This window comes from Misgurnus anguillicaudatus, chromosome 9, assembly GCF_027580225.2.
Source record: "Misgurnus anguillicaudatus chromosome 9, ASM2758022v2, whole genome shotgun sequence".
Taxonomy (NCBI): Eukaryota; Metazoa; Chordata; class Actinopteri; order Cypriniformes; family Cobitidae; genus Misgurnus; species Misgurnus anguillicaudatus.
In genome coordinates, this window is record NC_073345.2 from 21,028,565 (window position 1) to 21,054,772 (window position 26,208).

The 26,208-nt window shown below is 37.8% G+C and overlaps 1 protein-coding gene and 1 long non-coding RNA gene across 12 annotated transcripts in view; one reads left to right on the top strand and one right to left on the bottom strand.

Annotated features, from left to right (window-relative positions):
* Positions 1-12,556, bottom strand: part of gria4b (glutamate receptor, ionotropic, AMPA 4b) — a 102,266-nt gene extending 89,710 nt beyond the window's left edge. For 3 of the 10 annotated variants that reach the window (XR_008637761.2, XM_055179835.2, XM_055179840.2), the window contains exons 1-2: positions 12,211-12,554; positions 11,250-11,408 (exon numbers count right to left, since the gene is read on the bottom strand). Coding sequence is in view for 8 of the 10 variants with exons in the window: in XM_055179835.2 (XP_055035810.1) it covers positions 11,250-11,408; positions 12,211-12,298 (247 nt within the window). In the remaining 2 variants the exon portion in view is untranslated. Of the gene's footprint in view, positions 1-11,249; positions 11,409-12,210 lie in introns of all 10 variants that reach the window. The other 7 variants (XR_008637762.2, XM_055179841.2, XM_055179836.2 and 4 more) reach the window with 4 other exon arrangements.
* On the top strand, positions 10,348-23,170 carry LOC129423523 (uncharacterized). Of its 2 annotated transcripts, none has more exons than XR_008637764.2 (5): positions 10,348-10,511; positions 19,238-19,268; positions 19,367-19,488; positions 22,730-22,817; positions 22,968-23,170. It is a non-coding gene; the product is annotated as an uncharacterized lncRNA (long non-coding RNA). The 2 variants fall into 2 exon arrangements; XR_012371134.1 differs by lacking the exon at positions 10,348-10,511 and adding an exon at positions 18,889-19,024.
* Positions 23,171-26,208: the final 3,038 nt, after the last annotated feature.

Here is a 26,208-nt window from a genome sequence, read left to right on the forward strand (position 1 = left end):
ATACAGTATAGGTCATGCTTTAAAAAAATGTATCTGGGGCAAATTCAGTAAACAGTTGCACCACTTAAATATTTCTTAGCTTGGAAAATACCACAGTAATTCATTTTAGTACAAACACGACTTCTTTATATGTAAATTAGACTCATTATAGATTGCACTCTTTGCAAAACTCAGTGCTATTTGCTTGTTGCAATTAACATGTGCTATTACTACCCAGATGGTAAACAAAATTTTGTTTATGTACATTTTCTATTGATCATGGTAGCAGTTCATCAAAAGACAATCAAATGACAAAGAAGAGCAATGAAACAATGCAACTTTCAGCATTTTTAAAGTGCTGATTCAGTATGGACTAAAGAAATGAAGTGATGCTCTACAGTCCCAGCAGGGCTTCTGCATCCTCCAAAATATTACACTTAAAACAGACCCACAGTTTAGAAATTACTACCCGATTTGCATATACTGTAAAATATTTAGCAAATCAGATGCTAAGACATAAATGCCAAACTGTCAGAAAAAATGGTCAAAAGCTGTCACTGGGGCAGTACTCTTTAAAAAGGTCCTAACATGTACCATTTAGGTACATATATGTATACATTTGGTACCAATATGTACCTTTTAGGTACTAATCTGAACTCTCATTGTGCATAGGTGTATTTTTTAAAAAGGGTACATTTTAGGACAAAGCATTCTTTCCAGTTTTCCTTTGTCCTTTCTTTGTTCAATTCATCTTCAGACATTGCAAATATACTTAATCAGAGAGCTCATCAAACATCATTCCACTAATCTAAATCTCCTAAATTAATTCTCCTCAGCTGTCTGATGTACAGCACTCAAAGCAAACACAGATTCATAATGAATGCCCAACATCCAAACAGTATCTCTCCATCACAAAGCCATGTGCGAGGGGACCTTGTGTCTGTGTTCCCCATGTAGTGGCACTTTAATCCGCTGGCAAAAATAATGAAAGGAGACTGACAGGCCACTGGACCTGCCAGAGGACAGCTGATGGGCAGCCACCGTCCCCCAACATCAACCCCTCCTGTCTGTCTCTTGCCCTTGTGCGTGGGTCTAAGATGATCCATCACTGCAGTCCTGCCATGTTGCTGAAGCACAGATTGAAGGACGGAGGTAGATGCCATAGGTAAGGATCCCTCAGGGAGAGATAGGGACTTTGAAAAAGGTTCAGAGGGTTTCGAATCTATCGAATCTACCTGGCCTCAGCGGAGACAGCTGCTCAGTGAAGCGAACACTTTGAGGCTGGTACAAAGACTCTAATCTGTGGAGATGCTTGGACCGGTACAAAGATAGATGCAGCACTGAAAAAAACTCATGAAAATATTTGGCCTCAACAAACACGGCATCTAAAAGATTTCTCAAGAATACTTGGGGGACATTCACACATTTTTTTAATCTTATGGGAAAATTGAATTTTGTTGAAAGCAACTGCTTCAGGAGAACAGACTACAGTGGAAATCGACCACTAGTATAACATGTGAAGATAGAGTATGTGGGGCATCGTATTTTTTATGAATATCTGAATGCAGAAGCATCATGCCATGCAATTAGATCCAAGTTGATTTTTTACGGATTTTGAAAAGAAAAATGCATGCAATTATAATAAGGTGATTTTGTACAAATTAAAACAATGGTTGTATAAATCTTGTAATGCACTGTAAGTTGCTTTGGATAAAAGCGTTTGCCAAATGCATAAGATGTTTATGTAAACTACTAAATTATGTCTTACCTAACATACAAATCTGGCCAGGGCTGCTTCAGGTGCCCATTTAAAAAACCCTCTATGTACTATAAAACATGTCCACTTATAGGTTTGAGGTCGCCTCCATGTCCCCAAATTTGGAAATTCTTGTCTGGCCATATTAATAAAGAAACCCTTTTCTGCTACACACATACCCCATCCTCTCCAACATTCCCAATAACCCAAACAGCCATCTCCATCCCTTTATCATCCGTGGACCCTTGCAACTCGTTCTGATGGACGGCAGAGCCCACCGAAGCAGGGGGATGCAACCTAACCCAAAAATCCTCCCTGGATCTTAAGAGAGCCAGCCACCCGAGACCCTCAATCAGGAGGTGAATCCCGACCACTTAAAGTGAGCTCAGAGCCGTGCCTCCAGGGGAGAGGAGAGGAAATGGCTCAGCAGAGTGCAAAAGAGTCCGCACCACACACACGAGCTCATTTATTAAGGGTGCATTTAACACTGGAGTTTGTGATGCAGAGTCTATGTGAGTTCAGTGGTTAGGTTGGTGGGTGTGAAAATGGTTTTCCCAATTCGGGTGTGCACCAGTAAACCGCACCTGAACTTGCTTAAAAAGGTGAAGTGTATTTTAAAGAGCACCTATTGCATTGCGATAAACAATGTTATTTTGTGTATTTGCTGTAGTACAATATGTTCGCGTGGCTTGTGGTTCAAAAAACACATTATTATCCACATACCGTACATTATTGTTGCTCATCTATGCCCTGTCTCCCTGAAATGCGTAGATTTTGTACAAAGCTCATCGTTCTGAGAAGCGCAGTGTCCTTACCGTATTTGGAAGATTAGCTTCCAATGCAATACTGACAGGAGTTAATATCTTTTCTACCTTATCAATACGAGCGGAATTTGATCCAGAAAATGCAGATGACCAAGCTGATCGATCATATTTACCAGCGCGCCATTAGCAGAACGTAACAGATTGGTAAGGTGAGGATACCAAAACATTAAAACCATGTCTGCTTTTGTGATCGTAGAAACGATAAACAACAATCGCTTATCTGCACTGCACAAAACTCATGTTTGGTCATGGTTTAAATAGTCAATAGTAAATTCTTCAAATATGAAAACATAGGCTCCTTACAGGCTGTAAGTCAGAAGCGGGCGGAATTAACATAATGACCGTTGTGTCCATGTCAACAAGCGGAGGAAGTAAACTGTTGCCTAAAATCCTTGTGTTCGTTGTAGTCCAAGAAAAGAGATTTAAGTTGGAAACGACACCTTGCATCATTGTTTACTTTGGGATTTGGACCTTTGCATATCGTTAACATGTACTAATACACCAAGGGAAATGTAAAATCGTGAATTGGATAATAGGTGCTCTTTAAATGCAACAATGTCCCATATGTGAGACAGAATGGTGGGCGAAAAACAAAGCGCTGTGTCTGCTTTACTGCAGGTATTATTGGTTATACCCATGTTTATCACACAGACATGGTTGTTTGGACAAAAAATACAATGTGAAAAAAGACATGGGGGAGCAAGGGAAGGGTGTATTTCGAACCTGAGTAAAGGCCAAGCAATTGTACCAAGTGTGAAATTGCCTAAAGATGTATGCATGCACCATGATTTTGATGAAGACAGACAAAACAAGCATGGGGAATTCCATACAAAGGTCAACCTTACCATGAATAAATAAAGATTTTACTAAAAGCTTTTACCGTAGAGCTCAAATGTCAATAGTTGGTAATTTAAATACTCATGTATCGTCTTTTAATTTTTAAAAGCATGTTTTTATTTTAACCTTAAAGGGACACTCCACTTTTTTGGAAATAGGCTCATTTTCCAGCTTCCCTAAAGATAAACATGTGATTTTTACTGTTTTGGAATCCATTCAGCTGATCTCCGGGTCTGGCGGTACCACTTTTAGCATAGCTTAGCATAATTAATTGAATCTGATTAGACCATTAGCATTGCGCTAAAAAATAACCAAAGAGTTTCGATATTTTTCCTATTTAAATCTTGACTGATATTACACAACGCCTGAAAATAGTCCCCTGCTATTAAAAGTAACCAAAGGGACTATTTTTGGGCAGTGCGTAATATCAATACGCCTGCTGCAGCCATGTTACAGCAGCAAAGTCCTTGATTATTACGCCAGAATGAGAGTACAATTCCTAGCCATATCGGCCTAGAAAATTGCAACTTTTATTTTTCCATCTGTCTTATTACACGATGTAACTACAGAAGAGTCAAGTTTTAAATAGGAAAAATATCGAAACCCTTTGGTTATTTTTTAGCACGATGCTAATGGTTTAATCAGATTCAATGGATTATGCTAAGCTATGCTAAAAGTGGTCCCGCCAGACCCAGAGATCAGCTGAATGGATTTCAAAACGGTACAAGAAACTCAAGGGGAGCTGGAAAATGAGCATAATGAGTGTCCCTTTAAGCATGATTTTCTATAGTCAGGTACAGTAAGTGCTGTTCTCAGAATGGGCACACCTATAATGGTCCATATTACTTATAAATGGGAACATGAAAGATACTCTATAAAGAGCCATCTTTATTTGTTGGGGAATTTCAATATTCAAAACAGACGATTCAATATATTAATAAACACATTTATATTCAAGTGTTGACTGCAAATGTCACATCCCTAACGCTAGAATTGCCAGCTCTAAACACACACGACACTTTCAAAAATACATCATGTCTAAACACCAAAACATTTGCCAAAGTTCTGACATCTGTGACTATAGCTTTCAATTATAGCCACAAATCAGATATCAGTCTGTCAATAAAAGGAGAATTGGAGCTGCTAGTCCAGAAAGCACATCTCGCCATCAGCTATATTCACAGCTCGCCATCAAACAACTTGAGATCACTGGAGACTTTTCACCCCCTCTCCAATCGCACTGCAGATGGCTGCAGGAAACAACTATTGATTCAGGAATTACAGCGAGACTTATGCAAACATCAGACCCACGCATTAATGAGCAAGTCGGAGGAAAGACAGACAGTTTCCAATGTTAAAAAACTCTGTTCGTACGGAAAAAAAAGAAAGAGAGAAACAAAGATACAAATGGATTTTGTCCTCACAGAGGGAACCAATCTCCAAAAGCAGTACCCACAAGCCCCTGGCCGTTTACGTCATCGGTTGGCTTGCGCAATTTTCTTTCCCCCATTTTACTGCTTTTCGGATCCAAACCCCTATGCAGGAGAAATCATTCTGGCAGTATATGATAGAGACACAGCAACATTGTGGCTTTAAACACAGCTCTATCTACTCTACGTGCCACATAATCTTCTCTGTTGACAGACCAGACAGAGCATTCAGACTCTTTCAGACTCACACGGCCTTATTGAAAGGTTAATACATTTTAAAAGCAGATGGTGCAGAACAAAAGCGTTGATGGAGAAATTATTTTCACACTGTTCCTATACAATTTTACAGCTCCTCCCTTAATTCTCTATAACCATCTGCTATAAGACATAAGTCTCTGGTTTGCTATTTAGTAAAAGACAATGAGCATATCCACATGATTTAAAAAAGCATCAAATAAAACTGCTTTAACACTCTGCTATCTTCCATGGATGAACAGATCAACATGAAAACTGCATCAAATACATATACATTATATTGACTGCATAAACGATTGTATAAAGCACAAATACCCCATTATCCATTCGCAGCACTTATGATATAAAGCATTGTTCACTCATGTAGTGCTGTGAGTAAACAGGTTGAACATATAGCTCAGTGGATAGGAGCATATTCCCATGTGGCGATGCTATCATGCACACTCATATGACAGTAGGAAACGAACTTGTCTCGGCTATATGATTGAATTGCACAAAATAAAAACAGGCTTGTATCACCGCCATGTTGCTGAGTCGACATTTGCACCACCGAGAAGCTGAAATCCTGCCCGACGCTGAGAGAATTCCCCTTGCCCCGCTGTCCTAGAGGTCACACAAATCCCTACCATGCAAAACTACCTCATCCTCTGCAAAACACATCATCATTCTCTGTTTAATTTAACCATTGACTGTTAGAAATAACACTGCAAACTGGAAGTGAAGAAACAGCCTGCTGAAGGCAAAAAGATCATTGGGAAAGAATTCTGTCCTCCACTCATCCCCGTGGCAGCGATGGCTCCCCGGTGAGAAATAAAAAGCCCTCATGAGCAACAAACTGCACACAGCCACTGAAGAAGGAGGGATACAGACTGAGATGCTGAGTATGTGGCACACCACCGCATCAGACTCCCGGCAATCTGACTACTACACAGGCAGTCATCCGGGGCAGCCGCTCCTCCGCTGTGATTTACGCTGCTCTCAAAATGGCGAGTGACGGACTGGGCGATTAATCTGTTTAACCGATACCAATTGTTCATACACAGTAATAGCAGAAGAACTTATCAGGCTGGCTCGAATTACTGTGAAGACATTGCATGCGTCTAATCTGACGAGGAGGTTAAATGGGCTATATAAATTTCAGACTAATTCATTATTATCAGGACAGGTCTCTTGAGTGTGGAGCATTTGTGACACTGGATGAACACAGCGTTTTGTGACACTGGATGTGCATGGACTATATGTATAAAGGTAAAATTGAACAGTAAATGATCTCAAGCTGTGACTGGGGCAGTACGCTTTAAAGTGTCAAGTATTTAGGGTAAACTACCCTTCCACTTGCAGGCAGCTGCAGAATCTCTTAAAGGATTAGTCAATTTTCTTAAAAAATCTAGATAATTTACTCACCACCGTGTCATCCAAAATGTTGATGTCTTTCTTTGTTCAGGCGGGAAGGAATTATGTTTTCTGAGGAAAACATTCCAGGATTTTTCTCATTTTAATGGACTTTAATGGACCCCAACACTTAACAGTTTTAATGCAGTTTAAAATTGCAAAGGACTCTAAACGATCTCAAACAAGTCATAAGGGTCTTATATAGCGAAGTGATTGCCATTTTTGGCAAGAAAAATAAAAAATATGCACTTTTAAACCACAACTTCTCGTCTATCTCAGGTCCTGTGAGGTCACGGATGAGGTATCAAACCTACGCCCCCGTGTTTACAAGTGTGGAGAAAAAGGACCATTCCGACGTTGTTGTATGTCGAATGATACTAATTAATGTCTTTGTGTTAGTTTATTGTTTAAAATGGTCCGCAAATGTGCGTTTCATGTAACACGTGACCTTTCGACGTCATTACGCAATTACGTGAGGTCGCGCTGGCTCTTAACACAGTCGGAGTAGGAAGAGAAGTTGTGATTTAAAAGTGCATTTTTTTTCTTGCCAAAAATGTTTCCCTAGATAAGACCCTTATGCCTCGTTTGAGATCGTTTAGAGTCCTTTGAAGCCCCATTTTAAACTGCATTAAAACTGTTAAGTGTCGGTGTCCATTAAAGTCTATTAAAATGAGAAAAATCCTGAATGTTTTCCTCAAAAAACATAATTTCTTTTTGACTAAACAAAGAAAGACATCAACATTTTGGATGACAAGGTGGTGAGTAAATTATCTGGATTTTGTTTTTAAGAAAATTGACTAATCCTTTAAACCTAAATGAAATTAAATCCTAATTTCTAATTCTAATCGAATGGCTTCAGGACTTCAGTCTCCTCAAAAAACTCAAGATGTGTTTCATGCCAAGAGAGGTCACACTAAATACTGACTGATGCCTGAAGAAGACATTTAGTTCTGAAAATGTATTGTTTTAAATTTTGTGTACATATTTCCTGTGTTTTCTGTTTGTATCGTAATAAAATAAATATGGATGGACATTAAAACTTTGCTAAAACAACAAAGCTGGTGATGGTGGCCTAAGACTTTTGCACAGTACTGTATGTACCAGTTAGGTGCAGATATGTATATGAGGTTTTAATATTTAATTTGAATATGTACCTCTGAGGTACTAATATGAACTTTTAAGGTGCAAAGGTGTACTTTTTGAAAGGATACCACCCCAGTGACTATTTTTCGGACAGCAGTGTTAAAGGACTGGGATGAAACATTGTGTGTATGAACATACACGTCATAAAAATAAAACTTCAAAGCAATGCAAGTACTAGGTGTAACTTTCTTACTGGTCTTATTGTAAACCAGTCAACTAGACATTGTCTTTTAAATCATTTTTCTGAATTTATATTACCTTGCTCATTCCCTCTAAACCTAAATTTGTTTTCTGCTGTAACTTTGACTTCACATATTTTTCCTGACTTTTGAATTTTGGTACCTAATACATCACAGAAATGAAATTAAAGTAGTAAACCTATACTCTGAGGGCAATTGAGAATGCAGTCCTATAGAAATATATTTCCTTTGTGCCTTATTTTTAAACTTCCACTGTGCTTGTCAGTGAGGACAAATGCCTACAAAGAACAAGTCCACGGCTTGAATTACTGTTTTTCATCACAGAGGTGTAGATAAGAAGAAAACAGGGAACACTGTATTCTGTGTCTAGAGCACAGCATTGAAGATAACGTGAATAAAATAGCAAAAGTAGTAACCGAATTGGCCACAATACAGCTGCTAGGGAAAGCAGACGTCCAGGTTAAAATCTGGTTGAGAGGAGAGCTGAGAGTGGCTGACGTGTCACTGACTACTCCCTAGGGAGCCTATAGTAAAACAGCAGAGAATGATGGGAAGTGTAAAACAATGTCGGTAAAGTATTGTGGTCTTAATATGACATCATTACAGTAGCTACCCTAAATCGGCCCACATTGGTGCATCTTACTGGGTACAACCAAACACCAATCGCTTCTGTATTCTGGCCCACAGGCTTAAAGGCACAATATGCACAATATTATCACCACTAAAGGTCGCAAAACAATAACAAAGGCGTGGCATTTTGACACTGTGAAGAATGTGGAATGATGGGAGTTTTTGTCTTCACCATCAATACGATGGGACAAATCCTGTTCATAGAGAGTTCAACAGAGTGGCTTAAAGGAACAACAACATACAGTACTAGACACTACGTATACCCGTATGCGTTGCTGCGTAGGTCGATCGAAATATGATATCAAGTTAATGCAAGAGAGACACAACACTACTGCCTTCGAATTACTCTTGCAATATTGTGATGTCATACACCATGCTACATGAAGTCAAAAACACCTATGGTTGCTATATGGCAGTAAAAGCTGAAAACAATGATCACGTGGACATGAAACTATTAACCACCAGTGGCGGCCGGTGACTTCTTTATTCGAGTGCGCGCGATGCAAAGTTCGTCACAACATGCATGTGTGTCGTTCGTAATTTCAAAATATGCGTTGAGTGAACCTATGTGCATCACATGTCTTGTCAAAATAAGTGACGCGTCTAAAGGGTTTATGATAAAAGAGACGCTCGCATTTGCCAGATACTATCAGAGTTTACTGTTAAGGGAGTGTCTTGCGTTTATTGTGAAGGTGAGCATCTCTTTAATCATAAACGGTTTTGAAGCGTGTGCAGCAGGCACTTATTTTGACAAAACACGTAATGCGTATGGTTCACATGATGCAACAAACACATATTTTGAAAACCAGGCAACACACATGACACTACGAACACATATTTTGAATTTGCACCTCTTGGAAGAGCAGTCACGAGTAGTCACGAGCCGCCACTGCTATTAAGAGACGATGTAATGAGGAGGGACCTTAAACTGGTTAAAATTATGAATTCCTCTAGATTCAAACATTGTTGAATACATTTGGGATCATGTAAGTAGCCTACATAAGTGAACAAAATATTTAACATTGCTAGTGGTTTTAGAATCCTGAACGCAATATTGCATTTAAACATGGACCACACAAGTACTGTAACACCAGAAGTGGTTTAAACAAACTTCATGGATTCTACATAGCTTATGTAATAGGTACAACACTTATTAGCTTCAAGGAATAGTTTACCTAAAAAGGAAAACCATTTACTTACCCTCATTCAATCTCAGGTGTATGACTCTCTATGGCTTTACAGACATACGTAGGAAAACAACATGCATGCATTATAAAATTATTCTGTATTGTTCTAGTGAGCGAATAGTTTGGCTTCTGAATCCAAACGTTGGGCTTTTATGAGAAAAAAAAATCAAATCCAAATCATATACCTAATCGTATATCTTAAAAAGTATTCAAAAGTAGAATTAGTATGTCACTAGTAGTAGTAGTATGTCAAACTTGAAACGTAAAGTATATTTTAAGTGCCCGGATAGCACCTCCGGTGATAATTTGATGTGCAGATCTATGCACACTCTACTGACTGATATTACCCACAGTTCATTGCGAAATGGAGTTCAGTGTCATTACACACTAATGAATGAGTTAAATAGTGATGCTTCACCAACTGAATAAATTATTAATAATTAAATTAGTAAACATAAGAAAATTTTTATGTTAAAATTATTCAAATGAGTGTTTTTTTAGGTGTTAACCATTACAGTGTGCTTCTAGAAAACAATGATCACGTCCGCTACGCCTATACACTTTACCTACCCACTCAAATGTATATAATTTTCTAGGTACAAAAAAACATTTTATTGAGATTTTTTCTAACTATGAATATTTTGATATAAATATTTAGTTTGACAAAGAGAAGTGGTCGTCTCACCTCACCGACTATTTCCAGTAGACTCGTGACTGCAACCGCGTGCCTGTGTCGGTGTGCTATATTGTTCTCCGTCAAAAAGTTTGCTGTTGTACCAATAACTTACTGCAGCCTCCTCCATCCATCTGCTGGTTGATGTAGCCTACTCTGGGCAAATTCAATGTCCTCTCTTAAAATCTTCCAAGTAACATAATTGGTAAGCGGCATTTTGTTTGTGTTTACTGCGCTTTCGTCAATGATTTAGCGACTGTTAAATGTGATGTCATTCAAAACACCGCGCAAAGTAATTGCTGGTGAAAGCCTGCGTGTCGAAAGCAAATGTTTAACTTTTCATGTTAAAATGAACAAGAAATCGAGTACGTGTCTCATTACTACTCCGATTCGCAGCGGTAAGCTTATAATAATGATTTATAATTCGAGCTGTTGGGTACGATTTCGCAAGGAACGTCAGTTTGACTTCATTTGACTTCAACCCACGTAAAGATAAATAATTACACAAGTAACTTGCAATTTTATGTTTCAAACAGAGATGGCGATAGAGAGGCAGCCTTAAAAACCTTAAACTAGTATTAATATTAGTATTTTTGCTAACCTATAGTTTGTTTGAAACACATTCTTAACCCTTTTAGAGTTATGGATTATATTTTTATGATAGATTGATTTGCTTTTTGAGGTTCAGCATTACAGCTTCCTATTCTTTAACTTCAATCATGCACTCATAGCCACATATGCAAGAATGTATACACTTGGGATGGCAAAAGCATTGGCCTCTGAGGTGGACGTTGGTGCACCAATGTATAAGAGATCAATTCAAACCAACCCCTGGTTCATCAACAACAGCTCTATTCCCTAAAATCTCTCATTTCCCTCTAAATGGGGACAATTAAACAGTATAAACATAAATGTCCGGTAAAAAGCTCCACATTGAACTCACAAGCATTGGTCACGGCGAAGCTGTTGGCCGTCTCAATGTTGTCCACATGGGGTACCAGGTTGAAGGGTGCTTCAGATGCATTAGGGCTTGTGTTGTGAAGAAAAATAGCCAACCGAAAGGCAGTGTACTCCTGATCTGTGTTCCTGATGAACAACCCGCCTGCAGGAAAGAGTAAGAGACACAGAAGAAATGGGGAGAATTTAAGCTTTGCACCAAAGACGCCAAATAGTAGATTACATGTGTGGGTACAAAATGATACATGAATACCATACACTGATGCTGAAATTCAAGCGTCACACTGGATCAGATGAGCAAAGTGCACGCTCTTGAGATTTTACAGGCGACTAACCCCATTACGCATATGCCATTTCACTGAAATTTTATGGCTTTTAATTCCTTTAAGAACAGTTTTCGTGTAATCTTTACATTTCCCATCAAATTATAAAAGAATTGGGTGAAGAATGAATCTACAGTCACTGATAAAGCGCTTGATGCAGTATTGGAATAAATTAAGGCACTTTCCTTTAACGAGACAGAGCGCACAGGCTGAATTGATATTAAAGTCGCTTTGTGATTATATGACACTATCATTTTGAGTTAACTCTATAAAAAAACTTCAAATCCATGTGTGTCCTTTTCAGAATTATCCATCTATGAATAACATCCCGTTAGAGCCACGAAAGGCACTGCAGTGGTGCCGTGTAACCAAATCGTGGCACATTGATCACGGGTGACAGCTAAAAACAAACATAAAAAGTATCTAACAAACTGTTTCACGACAAATATCATTGGCAGTCTTAAAATAAAATCTACTTCCAACCGCATTATTTGCGCACTGATATTTCGCACTTATCCTATGTGCATGCAGTCACATTTTGTCATTCATTTGACACCGGGGGAAAACCGTTTGAGCCATTTGACGCGAAGCTCGGGTGTTTGTGAAGCATGTCGCTGTACTTACCGATTTGAACGCTGCTCGGAAAAGCACCCATAGTGAGTCCCCAAACGCAAGAGAATAGCAGTAAAAGCTGATTACAAGAAATCCTCATTTTGTTAGTTCAAAATTGTGAGAGACATTGAGGATGACGTCAGTTGGGTAAAACGCAGAAAGGAGAAACGATGTTAGAAATCCATCCTTGCATCCCCGCAGTGGCACGAACCCTGGTGCGACTCCGTCCGGCGGTGGATGGTCCACATGCAAGATGGGGGGAGCGCGGCAGTGGTGGGCTGTGTCTACAAATACATAGAAACTCATCACACATGCGCCTTTTCTCTACCGTCACACACACACACACACTCACTCTGGATGCGTTTCGTGTGCTCTTTGCTTTTGCACTCCGTAGTGAAACCACATTTATAAGGAGACCACCCTTTTCAACTCAACAAAATCTGAGTTATACTAGTGGATTTTGCAATTGGTGATTTTTACGCGTATGGTGCAGACAGTAGAATAATGCGTGCCTTTTTTACTGCCAGTCAGATGTCTAGTTGTAAAGGACTTCATATAGGGGCATGCTTATGCTTATGCAATCTGTTCTTCATTTTGCACTGAAAATCACAAATGAAGGTGACAATACTAATGATATTATTCATAATAAAAATAATGATTATCTTCATAATAATGCACATACTCGACATGACACTCGGCATCAGACCAAAGATACTTAATATTTTGCTATGAATGACATGCACTTTTCATTTTCTGTTCCTAAACTCCAATTTATTCAGTTCCATAAATCACAATTCATAAGGTCATAAATCATACTTTCCATCTCCCCTCTTAACGCGCGCCTGAATTAAGATTTCAAATCTTTAAAATGTAGGAAAACTGTCTGTAAAACGGAGTGGGTTACAGTATGTGGTCTCGTTTTGCACACCATCTATCGATCCCGCAGTTGTCAATAAGCTATTACTACAAAGGCTTATTTTATGTCTATAGGCTACCCTCTTATTCTACAACCTTAAAAAGTCTACAATTGCTTTAAATTAGTAAATCACAAAAGTGACTTTTAAGTGGCGCACTTTTATTCTCCCTCGAATATTTAAATGACCAATTAGACAGATTTGACCAACCATGGCATTTACTGCGCATGAACCAACGCTGTGTGTGCGCGTGCTCGGAGCAACTGCAGCGCCTCTGTCCAAGGTCCTGAATCTGCGCAGTCCATTCACAAAAAAATAGCGCTTGTGCAAGAACCAGAAACTTTTTGTTATCTCAGTGAGGGACATGATGGGTGCATATTTATATATTTTTAAAATATTTTCCTCGCTTGTTTTAAATATAAAAATATACCTATTATATGCAAAACGTTTTATCATTTAATTGTGTTGGCACAATAACAATGACTCACCTGGAACACAGTGCACCTTATTGACTGAAACACGTTTCTTTAGTCTCAAAACACATGTAAATACAACCAAACATTTTATAATTATAACGTATAAATGTGAAAGCACATGAAGAACAAATAATGTAGACCTTAGTAATTTTGAGGTCATGTGAGTCAGATGAGTGTTTGCTCTAGCATCGATTTTCTAGCACCTAGTTAAAACCTCCATGAATAAGAACTTTATAATTATCCATCAAGTTAAAATATTATCTTGTTTTAGTAAAGGGTAAAATGTTAACACAACAAAACCACTGGGTATGGGCTCATCTATCAAAAGAAGGCAGATTTTAATTGAAAAGCTTTGGTGTGTTTTCAGGACTGCTGCTTTTTACTTTTATTCATTAAGCAGATGCTTTTATCCAAAACGACTAACAAACAAGAGAAAATCTGATGTTTATTTTTCATTATGCCAGGTTAAAGCAGGCTGTTACATATTTATTGGGACAAATCATGTATTACATACTGTACTTTGTAATTTAGACTCCTATAGCCATAGCAAAGGCACACTATACTTTTTCATATAACACGTTGTATTATACTTAACACCTTTATTCCACACCGGTTGTAAATTAGGTGTCTAAAATAATTAATCTCTCTGTCTTTTACAAAGACTCAGATGATTGTGTATCAGCGATTCTCTAGAAGTCTATTTCAAGGCTTGTTTGGCTGAAGTGCTAAATTAAATTGGTTAGACCGGGTCATGAGTTTGGGTCAATCCAACATCGTAGATGCTCTTGAAGGTTTAATATACATCAGTTTTGTTGACTGACTAGCGTAAAATATCTAATAGGCTTCTTTGCACATGTTTATAATGAATTTTAAATAGAGGGCTCTGCTGTATTCATGAATCAGCTGCATTAATGATGTACTTTTCTGCATTTTCTTGCCTCAACATGCAGCTATGTCCTCTCCTCATAGACAATGGCTCTGTAACAAGATTGCATTTGATGATCTTGTCCTTAATGCTGATTTATGCACAAAATCTGTGCATCACAAAGACAAGAAACAAAACAATTAATGAGTTATGAATTACTGTTTTGAGAAACATCTACTGAAAGTCGAAGGGCCGGGTTCCCAGATTAGACTAGTCCTAGAATAAATAATTGTAAGAGCTGTCCAAACTGAAAACAACTTGCACTGACATATCTTAAAATAAATCAGTGCCCTTTGTTTTGCCTCAAAATGCACGCCAGTAATGTTTTAAGAAATATTTCTTAATTAAACTAAGTCCTAGTCCTGGCTTAAACTAATTCCTGTCCGGGAAACCACCCCTAAACGTTTGGAGTTTCACTCAGCATAGAGAGAAATTAAATCACAGGATTGTGCAATGAGAGCCCAACTCCCAAGATATCTCTACATATTCATAATAGTTAGCCTGTGGACAAACCCAGAACTGAAATGCAATCAGTCAGTTTGCACTGAGAAGGACAGATCATTGAATAATTGAGTTATCCTGCCTTTTCGAGGAATAAGAATTGATGGGAAATTCTCTTGACCGCGCCCCCTTATAAATGCATAATAGTTTTGGGAGTTTGTTAGGAGCATATAGTATACAATGTCAAGTATACTTCAGGCACTGGCAATGGTGGGAAATTGGAAAAGTTCACCCTCTGTCTCAGCAGCCTGCACACAACGCTCCACCTGGTCGAGTTCAAATAAATCCTATTGCTCCAATAAGCACTGACACAGAAATAGTTACAGCACAACAGAAAGCTAAGATGGACATGGATAGACCGATGGATAATACATTTTGTACAACAAATAGGTGCAAAAAACATGTACTTCTATAAATGAATATCCATGGAGAGAGTAATTTAAACAGGCACCGAGGTAAATCAATGATTGATGTGAGCATTATAAGGTTTTGCTTTGTGCACATGCATGGTTTGAACGAGAAGTGATGTTTAGGGTCTATAGTGCGGTCCCGCGAGGCACTTTTTTATGAGCATTCACTGCATGGATTACACAATCTAGGGAAAAGGGCAAACATTGATCTGCCGTCCAGTTGTCCTACTGCTCATTTACCAAATTACAATGTGAGACTTAGTACATCCAACAACCAAAATTAACTTTGCCATACCTGCCAATGAGAAAAATATAATAAATTGATACTTGCGACAAACGGGTTATTGCTTCTCTTGCAGCGTCATTTAAAATGGTGAAAGCACCTGCACCTGATTTCTGTCTGCCTGAAAAAGTGAGTAAAAGCATGTGGGTATGTTCACACATCTGTTCCACCTGCTTCCTATGCAAATACGCTTTTTCTTTTACAAACAATAATCTTTCTGTTTGCACGGCCCGGCAGCATTTAAAATACATGACATTTTCCCAGGAAATGTGTATTTGTGCCTATGTCGTCACTCTTTATCTTGCTTCATTTCACTGGTTACTCCAAGGGGTTAGCTGAGTCAGATGAGGTGAGGGGAGGGTGCGGGGGGATGGGGTATTTTTAGATGGCATTTACTATTTACCCACTACCCCCCTCAGGGATCAGCACCTGGGAGGAAATAACAACAGTAGCATATAGAAAGGAGGAGCAGTAATCAGTCACATAAACAAAGAAAGGAATAATGTGCAAGGGCAATAAAAGGCTATAGAATAACATCATGAATAATTGAGTGGGAAGAGAGGTGCAGAAGAAAATTAAAAGCCTTGTTTACCAGGTATACAAATCATACTTTGAGACCATTCATTTAATATATTATCTTTGAAAAAGACTCGAAGAGATATTAAACTTCACCTCATTAGCTTCGATATAAAACATATACATTACACATCTATAAAAATGTTAATGCTTCTTTAATAATATTTGAATAACAGGAGAGAATTTGTCAACTGTTCATCACTTTTGGCCACTAATATATATATTTATACAACAGTTCTTTCTGGTTCTCGAATCTGATTGGCTAAGAGCTATACGATATTGTGCTGATAACGGCACTGTAACCGCTTCACCTTTCGTATTATTCCGCCACCTAGTGAATGGAGGTCCTAAACAGGCTCATCTCTGAATGGAAAAACACAGACGCGCCGTTTGAATCACTCTCCGTGTGTCTTATTAGTTTACTAGCTCATAAATCAGTCTGATCAGTCAAAGATCAGCGCTCTTGTATGTTACGTTAAAGTTAATGGGAGAAATGTCTTGTCACATCGTGTGGACGATTAACACTTGGAAAGAGGAATATAAACACTCGTTTTTTTCTGGAGCTATATCTTTTATCAGAACGCGAAAACACTGTGGAACTGCAGGTAAGCCCCGCAGCTTTTAAATGTGGACATTGATCATTTACTTTATCGTGACGTGACTATTAAAACATGTTATGAGATATCGCCACTGATATATTTATAAGCAGCATGCAAAAACATCTCTCTGACACTTATAAAAAACCGTTTTGTATAGTACTGACAAGAACAAAGTTTAATAATTATAATCGAGTGCTCGTATCGCGTTAAGAATAAATGAGAAAGCAATAGTAACGTTACACAAGTATAGTTTTATTAACTTTTACCTCGCGCCAAAACAATAACAACACAAAATACACTAAATATAAATAAAAAACAAGTACTAGTTTGATCATGACACCAAATACTGCTGATTTGATCTCATTTTGACGATCATAAACAAACAAGGCCAACATGAGAGCCAGGGAATCCCTTTCAGATATGTAGCCCAGAGAGGGCGGTGGTCAGCGGGGCGAGTGAACACTGACGTCCGCTCATGCTTTGGTTCTCATTCGTACCGAATCTCACTAAGCAAACGTTCAAACAGGCGCTATCTTTACTAATCGACTGCAGATTTAAATATAATACAGATACATTCTCGACTAAACTAATCTTAAAACTACATTTTGTGACCAAGAAACGGTAATATAAAGAAACGGCTTTTCCGTCCATTGAGTTGTTATGAGATTCAAAGCAGCCGAAAGTTTTACCTGTCATTCTGGCCGCCCTCAAATCCGTGGCGGAAGAAGTAGTTCTCAAACAAAGAGGCTTTTAAAATAACTCCGTTGTTGTTTTCTAGTTTTCGTTTTTCAAACGTGTGCCGTCGAACTGTTGTATAAAAGCAATATCGCTCTCGGAGTCGTGTGATATAGCTCGGCCTGCGGCCTCGTGCCTCTGGCCTAATCACAGCCGTGATGATATAGAGCTATATCACACTCCTACTCGAGCGATATTGCTTAAATATATATATATATATATATATATATATATATATATATATATATATATATATATATATATATATATATATATATACATACGTACATATATACATACAGATTTAGAAGGTGTCCAGCATCAGAATTTTTAAAAAGCCCTTGAAGCCTATTTTTTTTGCAGATTAAGGTCTGAACTTACTATAATCATTATTTTTAGAGGATTTTAAAAAAATTCCTATAGAATTAATTACTTTTTTTAGATTATTAAAAAGTATCATTACCGCAACATGATATTACATTAAATATATGCATTTACAAACTCTTGTTTTGGTAATGAGAACTAAAAAGTTGTCCAGGTACTATGACAAACAAAATTTAAATTTTTATCTGGAGAGAAAAAAATAAGAACTGCATCTAGCCATCTTGAGTGTCACAGTCAATTATGTCCCTTCCAACATTTTTTTTTTGTTGAAAATGTTAGTTCCTTGAGGGCTTAAACAATGATTGAAAATTGTTGCGGAGGATGAAAAAATTGGTCTTGGACACATTTATATTCCTTATTATTGTCTCTACATTTACCAATCATCACCAAATACCACATGTTTCTTTACTGTAAATGTTTATAATAACATGCACTGAAGCTTTTATTTTTTAGATTGTTTTATTAAAAATATTTCCATGTCAAAGAACCCAAATCCAGTCATGGACACGTTGCAGTAATGAAAATTTCCCCCTTAAATGTGGAAAAACAAAGAAATTGGTTTGTATGATGTCATTTGAAATCATGTGCAAAATAGTACATGAAGAGATGTTTTTAACTGTAGGCTTCTTATTTTGATACTCTTATTTTGCATTTATTCATGACACCTCCTTAATTTCGCAAGAATCACCCAAATGTGTTGGGAGTATAAACTGAAGCTTAGCTTTGAGGGGGAAACCTACAAAACCTGGGTGTCTAGAAAATATTTTCCAACCCTTTTTTCAAATAGTTGGATATTCATTAAAAATGTATCTATGTTTTAAAACAAACAGTACATTTCACACACTTCACCAAATTTCTTTTCTCTTAATGATGATTTGGCAGTAAATGATTTTGGCATGTCTGCTTAAACGTCTTCTCACCAGCATCACCATGGAGCTAAGCATTTTTTGCCAGTATGAAGGAAAACATCTCATTTATCTTCATTTTAATGATGTCTAACCCTTCTCATCTCTGAGTCTCTGAGTGAGTGTATGAGGAGAGTTAACATAGCACTTGCCTGGCACACGTAACGATTTATTGACTGATTGATTGATCGTCTCACTTCTCACATACACCCACAGGCTAACACCTGCTACATGGGCAGTGTACTTCTGTCAAGCATAACATTTTAATTCAAGTGTTAGTGTGTCTCTTAGACCTTCTCACACTTCTTTCTCTCTCTCTTCTGTTATACAGGAAGTTACCACTGCTGTCCCTCGACATTGTGGTAAGCAACCAGCATGCCGATTTCCATTTCCACATGATTCTGTGGCCTTGTTTTTCACAATGAATGGAAATAAAGGCTTTACCTTTGCTGCCTGTCAGGGAGGCTTACTGGCTTTGGCGTCTCTGAAGACAGGAGATAATGCGCGAGAGAAAATGAGGCAGCCGTGTGTCAGGACGCAACAGAGGCGCATTAACCTCTGCAAGTCACAGGCGCAGCACAGGCAAGCCACTTTTGCTTTTCCTCTCCTTGGCATTTTTTCCTTTACTTGGCAATTTTACTGATTCAGAGGAAAAAATATGGCCTGAAACTCTTAAATAATTAAGTTGCTTCAATGAAGGGTCAGTGAAAGGAAGTGCGTAGCCTTCAGAAAATGTTATTCGTTTACCTCAGGCATTATATGAGTAATATGGAATTTTATATTAATTTATATTAATGTTGTTAGTAAAATATAACGCTTTCTATAATTTATAAAATGTAAGGATTTTTGTAACAGTGTAGAATGCATTCTTTAAACCATTTAACCCTGATCCTCATAAAAACTTTATTAGAAATTGAATGTATTAAAAATAGCTCCTCTGTTTATCAGGCATATATAATAGTTCTTTCAACAGGCAGCCAATGATTTACATCTGCAATGCTTTTAAAAATAATAGGGCAGCAAAGTGTATTCATAGAAAACCCAGAAAGTGCGATTTCCTCTCTCGCTGTCTTTTTCTTTCTTTTTGATAACAGATCAACACTTTCTGCAGCACTAACATACAATCACATTGTAGTAAAGTGTAAGAAAACATTGGCAGCAAGCACAAGCGAGCATTGAGCGGTTTCTGACATTGGGTTTTTGAAATCTCGCTTTTGTTCTCCAATCAACAGGACTGTCAGACACAAAACTGTGTGCATGAAGATGTGAATAATTATAAGATCTTTTGGTACCTTATTTCCACATTTTTTCCGGAGTTTTTATTATCAGCATATGTAAGATTTTTGCACAGTATTATATATTTTATGCGGTCATGTACTTACATTATCTCTTATTTTCTATCTTTTCATGCTAAACACATTAAAGGGGACATTTCACAAGACTTTCTTAAGATGTCAAATAAATTGTTGGTGTCCCCAGAGTACATATGTGAAGTTTTACATCAAAATACAATATAAATAATTTATTATAGCATGTTAAAATTGCCACTTTGTAGGTGTAAGCAAAAATGTGCAGTTTTTTGGGTGTGTCCATTTAAATGCAAATGAGTTGATCTAAGGGGCAGTAAGGCCCTATAATTTCCGCGATCACGGAATCGCAGACGGAATCACGGAATTGGCTAATTAACACGGAATCTAGTATTAACGCGGAATTTTGCGGAAGTTTACATTTTTTAAATAAAATTGTGTTTTTGTGTGGGAGACGAACGTATGTCTGGGGGAAATGCAGACCGGGGAAGTAAATCTGGGCGACACGCCCCCTCCCGTCGTTTCAGACCCCCTTTAAAACACTGAAACCATGGCGAAGCGGCTCTCCACGACTCTGCTTTCGTCAGCGAAAAAAATAAGATATTCGACGCTAAGCACTTGGTTCCGAGCAGGTCTCACATGACTTTTATGTGACCGGAGAACTGTTATTTTGGAACTTTTGTCTCTGTTCACGGTGAGCGCAAAGATACATGCACTCTCTCATCCACGTCTGTCTCACTGTAGCCTACCTCTCTTCTGCACGCGCTCACGCATCTGTCCGAAGTGCGAGCACAAATCCTCATGTATTTGTTCAGTTTTATGCATTTCAAGCGAGCTGAGGCAAACTAACTATCCCTCGCATTTAAAATATAATCAGCTGCATCATGGCGCCGCTCTCTGTCTCTCTTTCGCTAGCACGTGCAAAGAGCTGCGTGCTCATGCTTTCCTAAGTCAGATCACTATCCTGTGTATGTTTGTAAAGTTATATGCATTTCAAGCGATTGTGTATAAAATATGGATCGCGTTCCGCTGGATTGATGTGTTTAAGGCACTTCTGAAGGCACCACTGCTTTGACACCTTGTTGTAGCCTCCTGCAACAACACTAAACAATGCATTGAATTGAGTTGTGTGTGTGCGCGCTCACGCGCGTGTGCGTGTGTAAATGCATCTTTTATAGTCATTAAGTAATCCTGTTATCCAGTTTTTCCCTAAAGCATTTACATTTTAATCATTAACATTAAAGGCACACTGTTTTTATGACTAAAATAACAGTAAAGTGTAAAAAATATAATTGCCAAAAATTAAAACGGATAAAACGGAATTTGCAAAAATTAAAACGGAGAAAACGGAATTTGGGAAAAAATAAAACGGAATTTGGGAAAAAATAAAACGGATTTTATAGGGCCCTAGGGCAGTATTATCCCTTTCTGACATCACAAGGGAAGCCAAATTTCAATGACTTATTTTTCACATGCTTGCAGAGAAAGGTTTCCAAAACTAAGTTACTGAGTTGTTCCTTTTTACATTTTCTAGGTTGATAGATGCACTGGGGAGCCAATTATAGCACCTAAACATAGAAAAAGTCAGATTTTTACGATATGTCCGCTTAAAATGGTCATACATATGCATGTATAGGCTACATTCTAGAAGCACGCAGGGAGAAATCCAGTACAAAATGAGGTGGATTTGCTGTGCTCATTTTAAATTCAAAGGAGTATTGCTGATTCAATCAAATCCCTGTTGAGGCAGAAAGCTCGGTTTTAGCTTTGCATGTCTTCTAGACCTGCAACGAAAAAAATGTTCAAGAAATAACTGATGAAGTTGGGCATACAGACCGCTCATCCTAAAAATGATAAGATAGCATTTCTGGACAGAGTTTAAAATCAGCCATAGGAAGTGAAAAGTGGAGATGAGAGCACATTACAAACATTATCAGCCTGACTCATAAATATTATCTAGAAACTTGGGTTCCCAAGTCCTCTGCCCCCCCCCCCCCAAGAATGTTTTAGATGAACTAGATGACCTAATATTCGTAAGAAGGAGCTAATCATACAGTATTAAAGTTTTTGCTTACTACCTGAGCATTGATCCGTTGGTGAACCGATTAAAGATGAATTGAAATGGAAGAACAGTTGGGTAATTTTCGGGCGGACAAGCAAAACAAAGCTTTTCAAATATAATGAATTTTGCCAAAATATTCGGCTAGACAAACCTCTACGTTTTTATTTTTTAAATTATAGTGTGAACGGTGCTGGGTAATTGTTTCTACTGCTGCTTTTATTAAAATGTCATCCACTGACTGTTACAACACTTCCAAAAAATGACCAAGCCCAGTATCTCTCACATAACAATTGTGACTATAATGTAGTTTGACTCAAGATAAAAAAATATGTTCTGGAAAAACTCCTCAGAGGTGTAAATTCAGCCATGTGAGTTGAAATAAGGTCTTCATTATAGCAAACCAAAAGAAAAATATTGTATTCTCCTTACATCGCCTGCATGCTCTTCTTCACAGCGAGCAGTCCTCCTTAGACGAAATTCAGCCCTGTGGCCATTCTTCTTCTGTTTCTCATGTTTAAGCCAAAGATGGGGGTCAATAAAAGGTACCACTGCTGCATTATTATTCAGACCATCTGCACACCTAAACATGCAAGCAAACAAATGCATTTCTTTCCCTTCGGCTCATATTTTCTTTGGTTGAATAATTGCCTCTAGTTTTTAAAGAAATGCTAAATGCGTTTCCTTTTTCACAGCAGGAGACTTGACTTGCGTCAGTGCTGGGCTAATCTGTAAAGTCACCTTGAATCTATCCTTCAGCTTTTCCAGCCTTGCTCAGTAAGAAGCTAATACAATAAAATGCTTTCTTACTCTAACTTTAATCTGATTGCTTTTATTTGATATCTTGTCTTAAGACAAATAGAAAATTTGATTGTAATAAACATTGATCGCCCAATAACTGATGTATACGGTGGGTCATTTTATGTGTCTTTTTTACCAGTAATTTATTTTTGCTTATGCCAGCAATTCCCACGCAGGTGTATTTACTAGGTTCTAAGGGGCACTTGTGAAGATTCTTATTTTGGATGGGTAAAGTCATAACTTCTCATTAAAATGTACACAAATAACAGTGTATCCACTTGTGGGTAATTTTGTTGAGGTTCTACGGTTGTAAAATGCACCATACAAAAAATGTTATTCAACTTTTGTTAAACGTCCCACCTGGAATTGGTTTTATAAGTAAACTTACCATTATATTTTATTAGAGAGAGTTTACTCTATATGATTGGCCCCTGAATAGACAAAAATACATACAAAGTTATTTGTTGAGGCCATTTTACCCACACTCTCAGAGAAAAGGGAACAAAGCTGTCACCAGAACTGTACCCTTTATAAAGGTCCTAAAATATCCAGTGATGACTATACAGTACCTGCATGGTGCAATTTGAGACTTTTAGAAGAATCTCTTGACATGCAATATAATATACAACTATATTATGAGTGGTGTATAAAGACCTTACAGTACATAATGAGCTGTATTGTTTTTATTACCTTAAATACAGTCTACATACAGTCGTTCCCATAGTAAGTACCCCTAAACGGACAAACTACAGAGCGCGTTTCGTCCCGACAAGAGCTGTGTCCCAATTTGAAGGCTGCAACCTTGCATATTCTAAGACCGATTGAAGTAAGAAATTTCTCTGTTGTGTCCCGCTGACACGCGCGTACAGCAGGTGATGCAACTTATGGCTGCGACCTCCAAAGAACGAGTACTTTACGAAGGACCCAGCCTTTGAACTGGGACACAGCTTTTGTCTCAGATGACGACATGTTTGTCCTGTGGCTGCTACCGTAGCTTCGCTTTTCAAAAATAAGCTTAGTTGCGATTCGCAAATCTCACTGCTATCCACCTGTTTCTTGATGTAAATGTGGGCGCCGCCATCTTTGAGCTTTCCTGTTTATGACTTCCGGTGAGCCACTAAAGCTAATGGTAGTCTATCGCGAAGGACACAAGTGTGCCGTTTTGACTGGCTTTTTAATGTTTATTATGAAATCCAGGAAGACCGACATAATTTGTGCAGTTGGGGTTTTCATAATAGCTTATACAGTAAATCAGTAAGCAGTAAATCTCTACAAAACATTTGTTTTAACCACAATCCATGCACAAGAACTAAATATGTATGTGGCGCACATGCACTCATGATCTGTATTTACAAATCCATCCAGTAAAACCTTGCCAGTAAACAATAAGTACAATTTTTTAAAAAAAACAACTAATATTATGCTGATAAAAATGTCAATGTTTATAATAGTTCGTAATGTGTTGAGCGTACTTTTGTTATGTTTTAAATGAAAAGCAAATACTTTAAAAAGTAAGCAAATAATTTCATAAGCTCATGTCTCCACGTGATGTAATAATATTTTCATAAAACAAAACAATACTTAATACATGTAATAGTTGGCTTTTAAAAGGGATGAGAGCTGAGACTCTCATTGGTTTATTGCACGTTACGCCCAAAATACTTCCATTACTCATTTAAAAAATAGGACCAACCCTTTTCGACCAAACCATTTTTCCCGTCGTTAAGTGGATTCGGACACGCCCATTTAGATGTTGTGCTGTGCGCTTTAGCGCCACGTTGTTTAAATAGCAAATGCATTTGCGCCCATGTTTGCGCCTATGGGCGTTCTGATCTAAAAACGAGGTGTGTTCAGGCGCATTGTTGGTGTGTTGCTATTTTGATGCAACTAAAATAGACTACAATATGTTTTTTTGTTATTTAAAGAGCGCATTAGAAATATGCGCTATATAAACGGGATGACAACGCAGGTTTGCTTATCACATATGAATGCTCATCAGCACAAAAATGCTTTTCAAATATAAAAAGATTAAAGGATTGAAATGTAAAAGATTATTATTGAGTCTCTTGGACATAAATGAGGACCAATTATGAGACGTTAGAAGGCGCAAAGAGCTGCTTCACCTGTAGCCTGGTAAGTAATGCTTTGCTTTAAACAAATGCATCTGTTTTTAAATGTTTTTTTAAATGCTACCTCACGAATTTATTGTATATGATGACTCTGTATCTGTGGATATGGTGAGATGAGAAACATTTTTAAGTAATGCGTAAAAAAAACTCTTTGCTTAAAAAAACGCTGTCCAAGTGCTGAAACGTGCTGAGAGCCGTTTGTAAATTCTTTATCTCCTGTTTGTTACAAATAAAGTATTTTTACAGTACAAACCTTTTCTTACATACTTGTAAATTATTTTTTTATGATATTGGATAGCCATACATTAAAGCAATTACATGTTTTTTTACTTCCATGACTAAAAGAAAACGGGTTTTAAAGGTTTTAATAAAAAAATAACAATTTCAATACAAGTAAAAACAACACAATTATTTAACATTAATCATAAACTGGGGATCCGCTTAGTTTTTCAGTTTACAAAGTCCGTCATCTAAATAGGGATTAGACATAGCGCCAGTGCAACTGGCTTTTAAAAGGGATGAGAGCTGAGACTCTCATTGGTTTATTGCACGTTACGCCCAAAATACTTCCATTACTCATTTAAAAAATAGGACCAACCCTTTTCGACCAAACCATTTTTCCCGTCGTTAAGTGGATTCGGACACGCCCATTTAGATGTTGTGCTGTGCGCTTTAGACAGTGCGCTAAGATCGTTAAAATAGGGCCTGAAGTCTTGGTAAATTCCATGTACAAACACTCGACTGACTTTCCCATTGTAAAGATACTGGAATGTCTATGTGCTTTTATATTTGCGCATTGAAGACCCGTCACCTCTGATCAACAACACGAAATTATTGAATATATCTTCATATATCAAGCCACTTCTTAATTTCATCCTCACACTGGTTCATACATGGCAGGTGTAGTAAATATGAACTAAATCATGTTTTATGTGTGCTCCCACTTCACTGTTTTCTACCGGCTGGCTATTGAACCCGGAAGTCTCGTACCGGAAAGGAAATACGT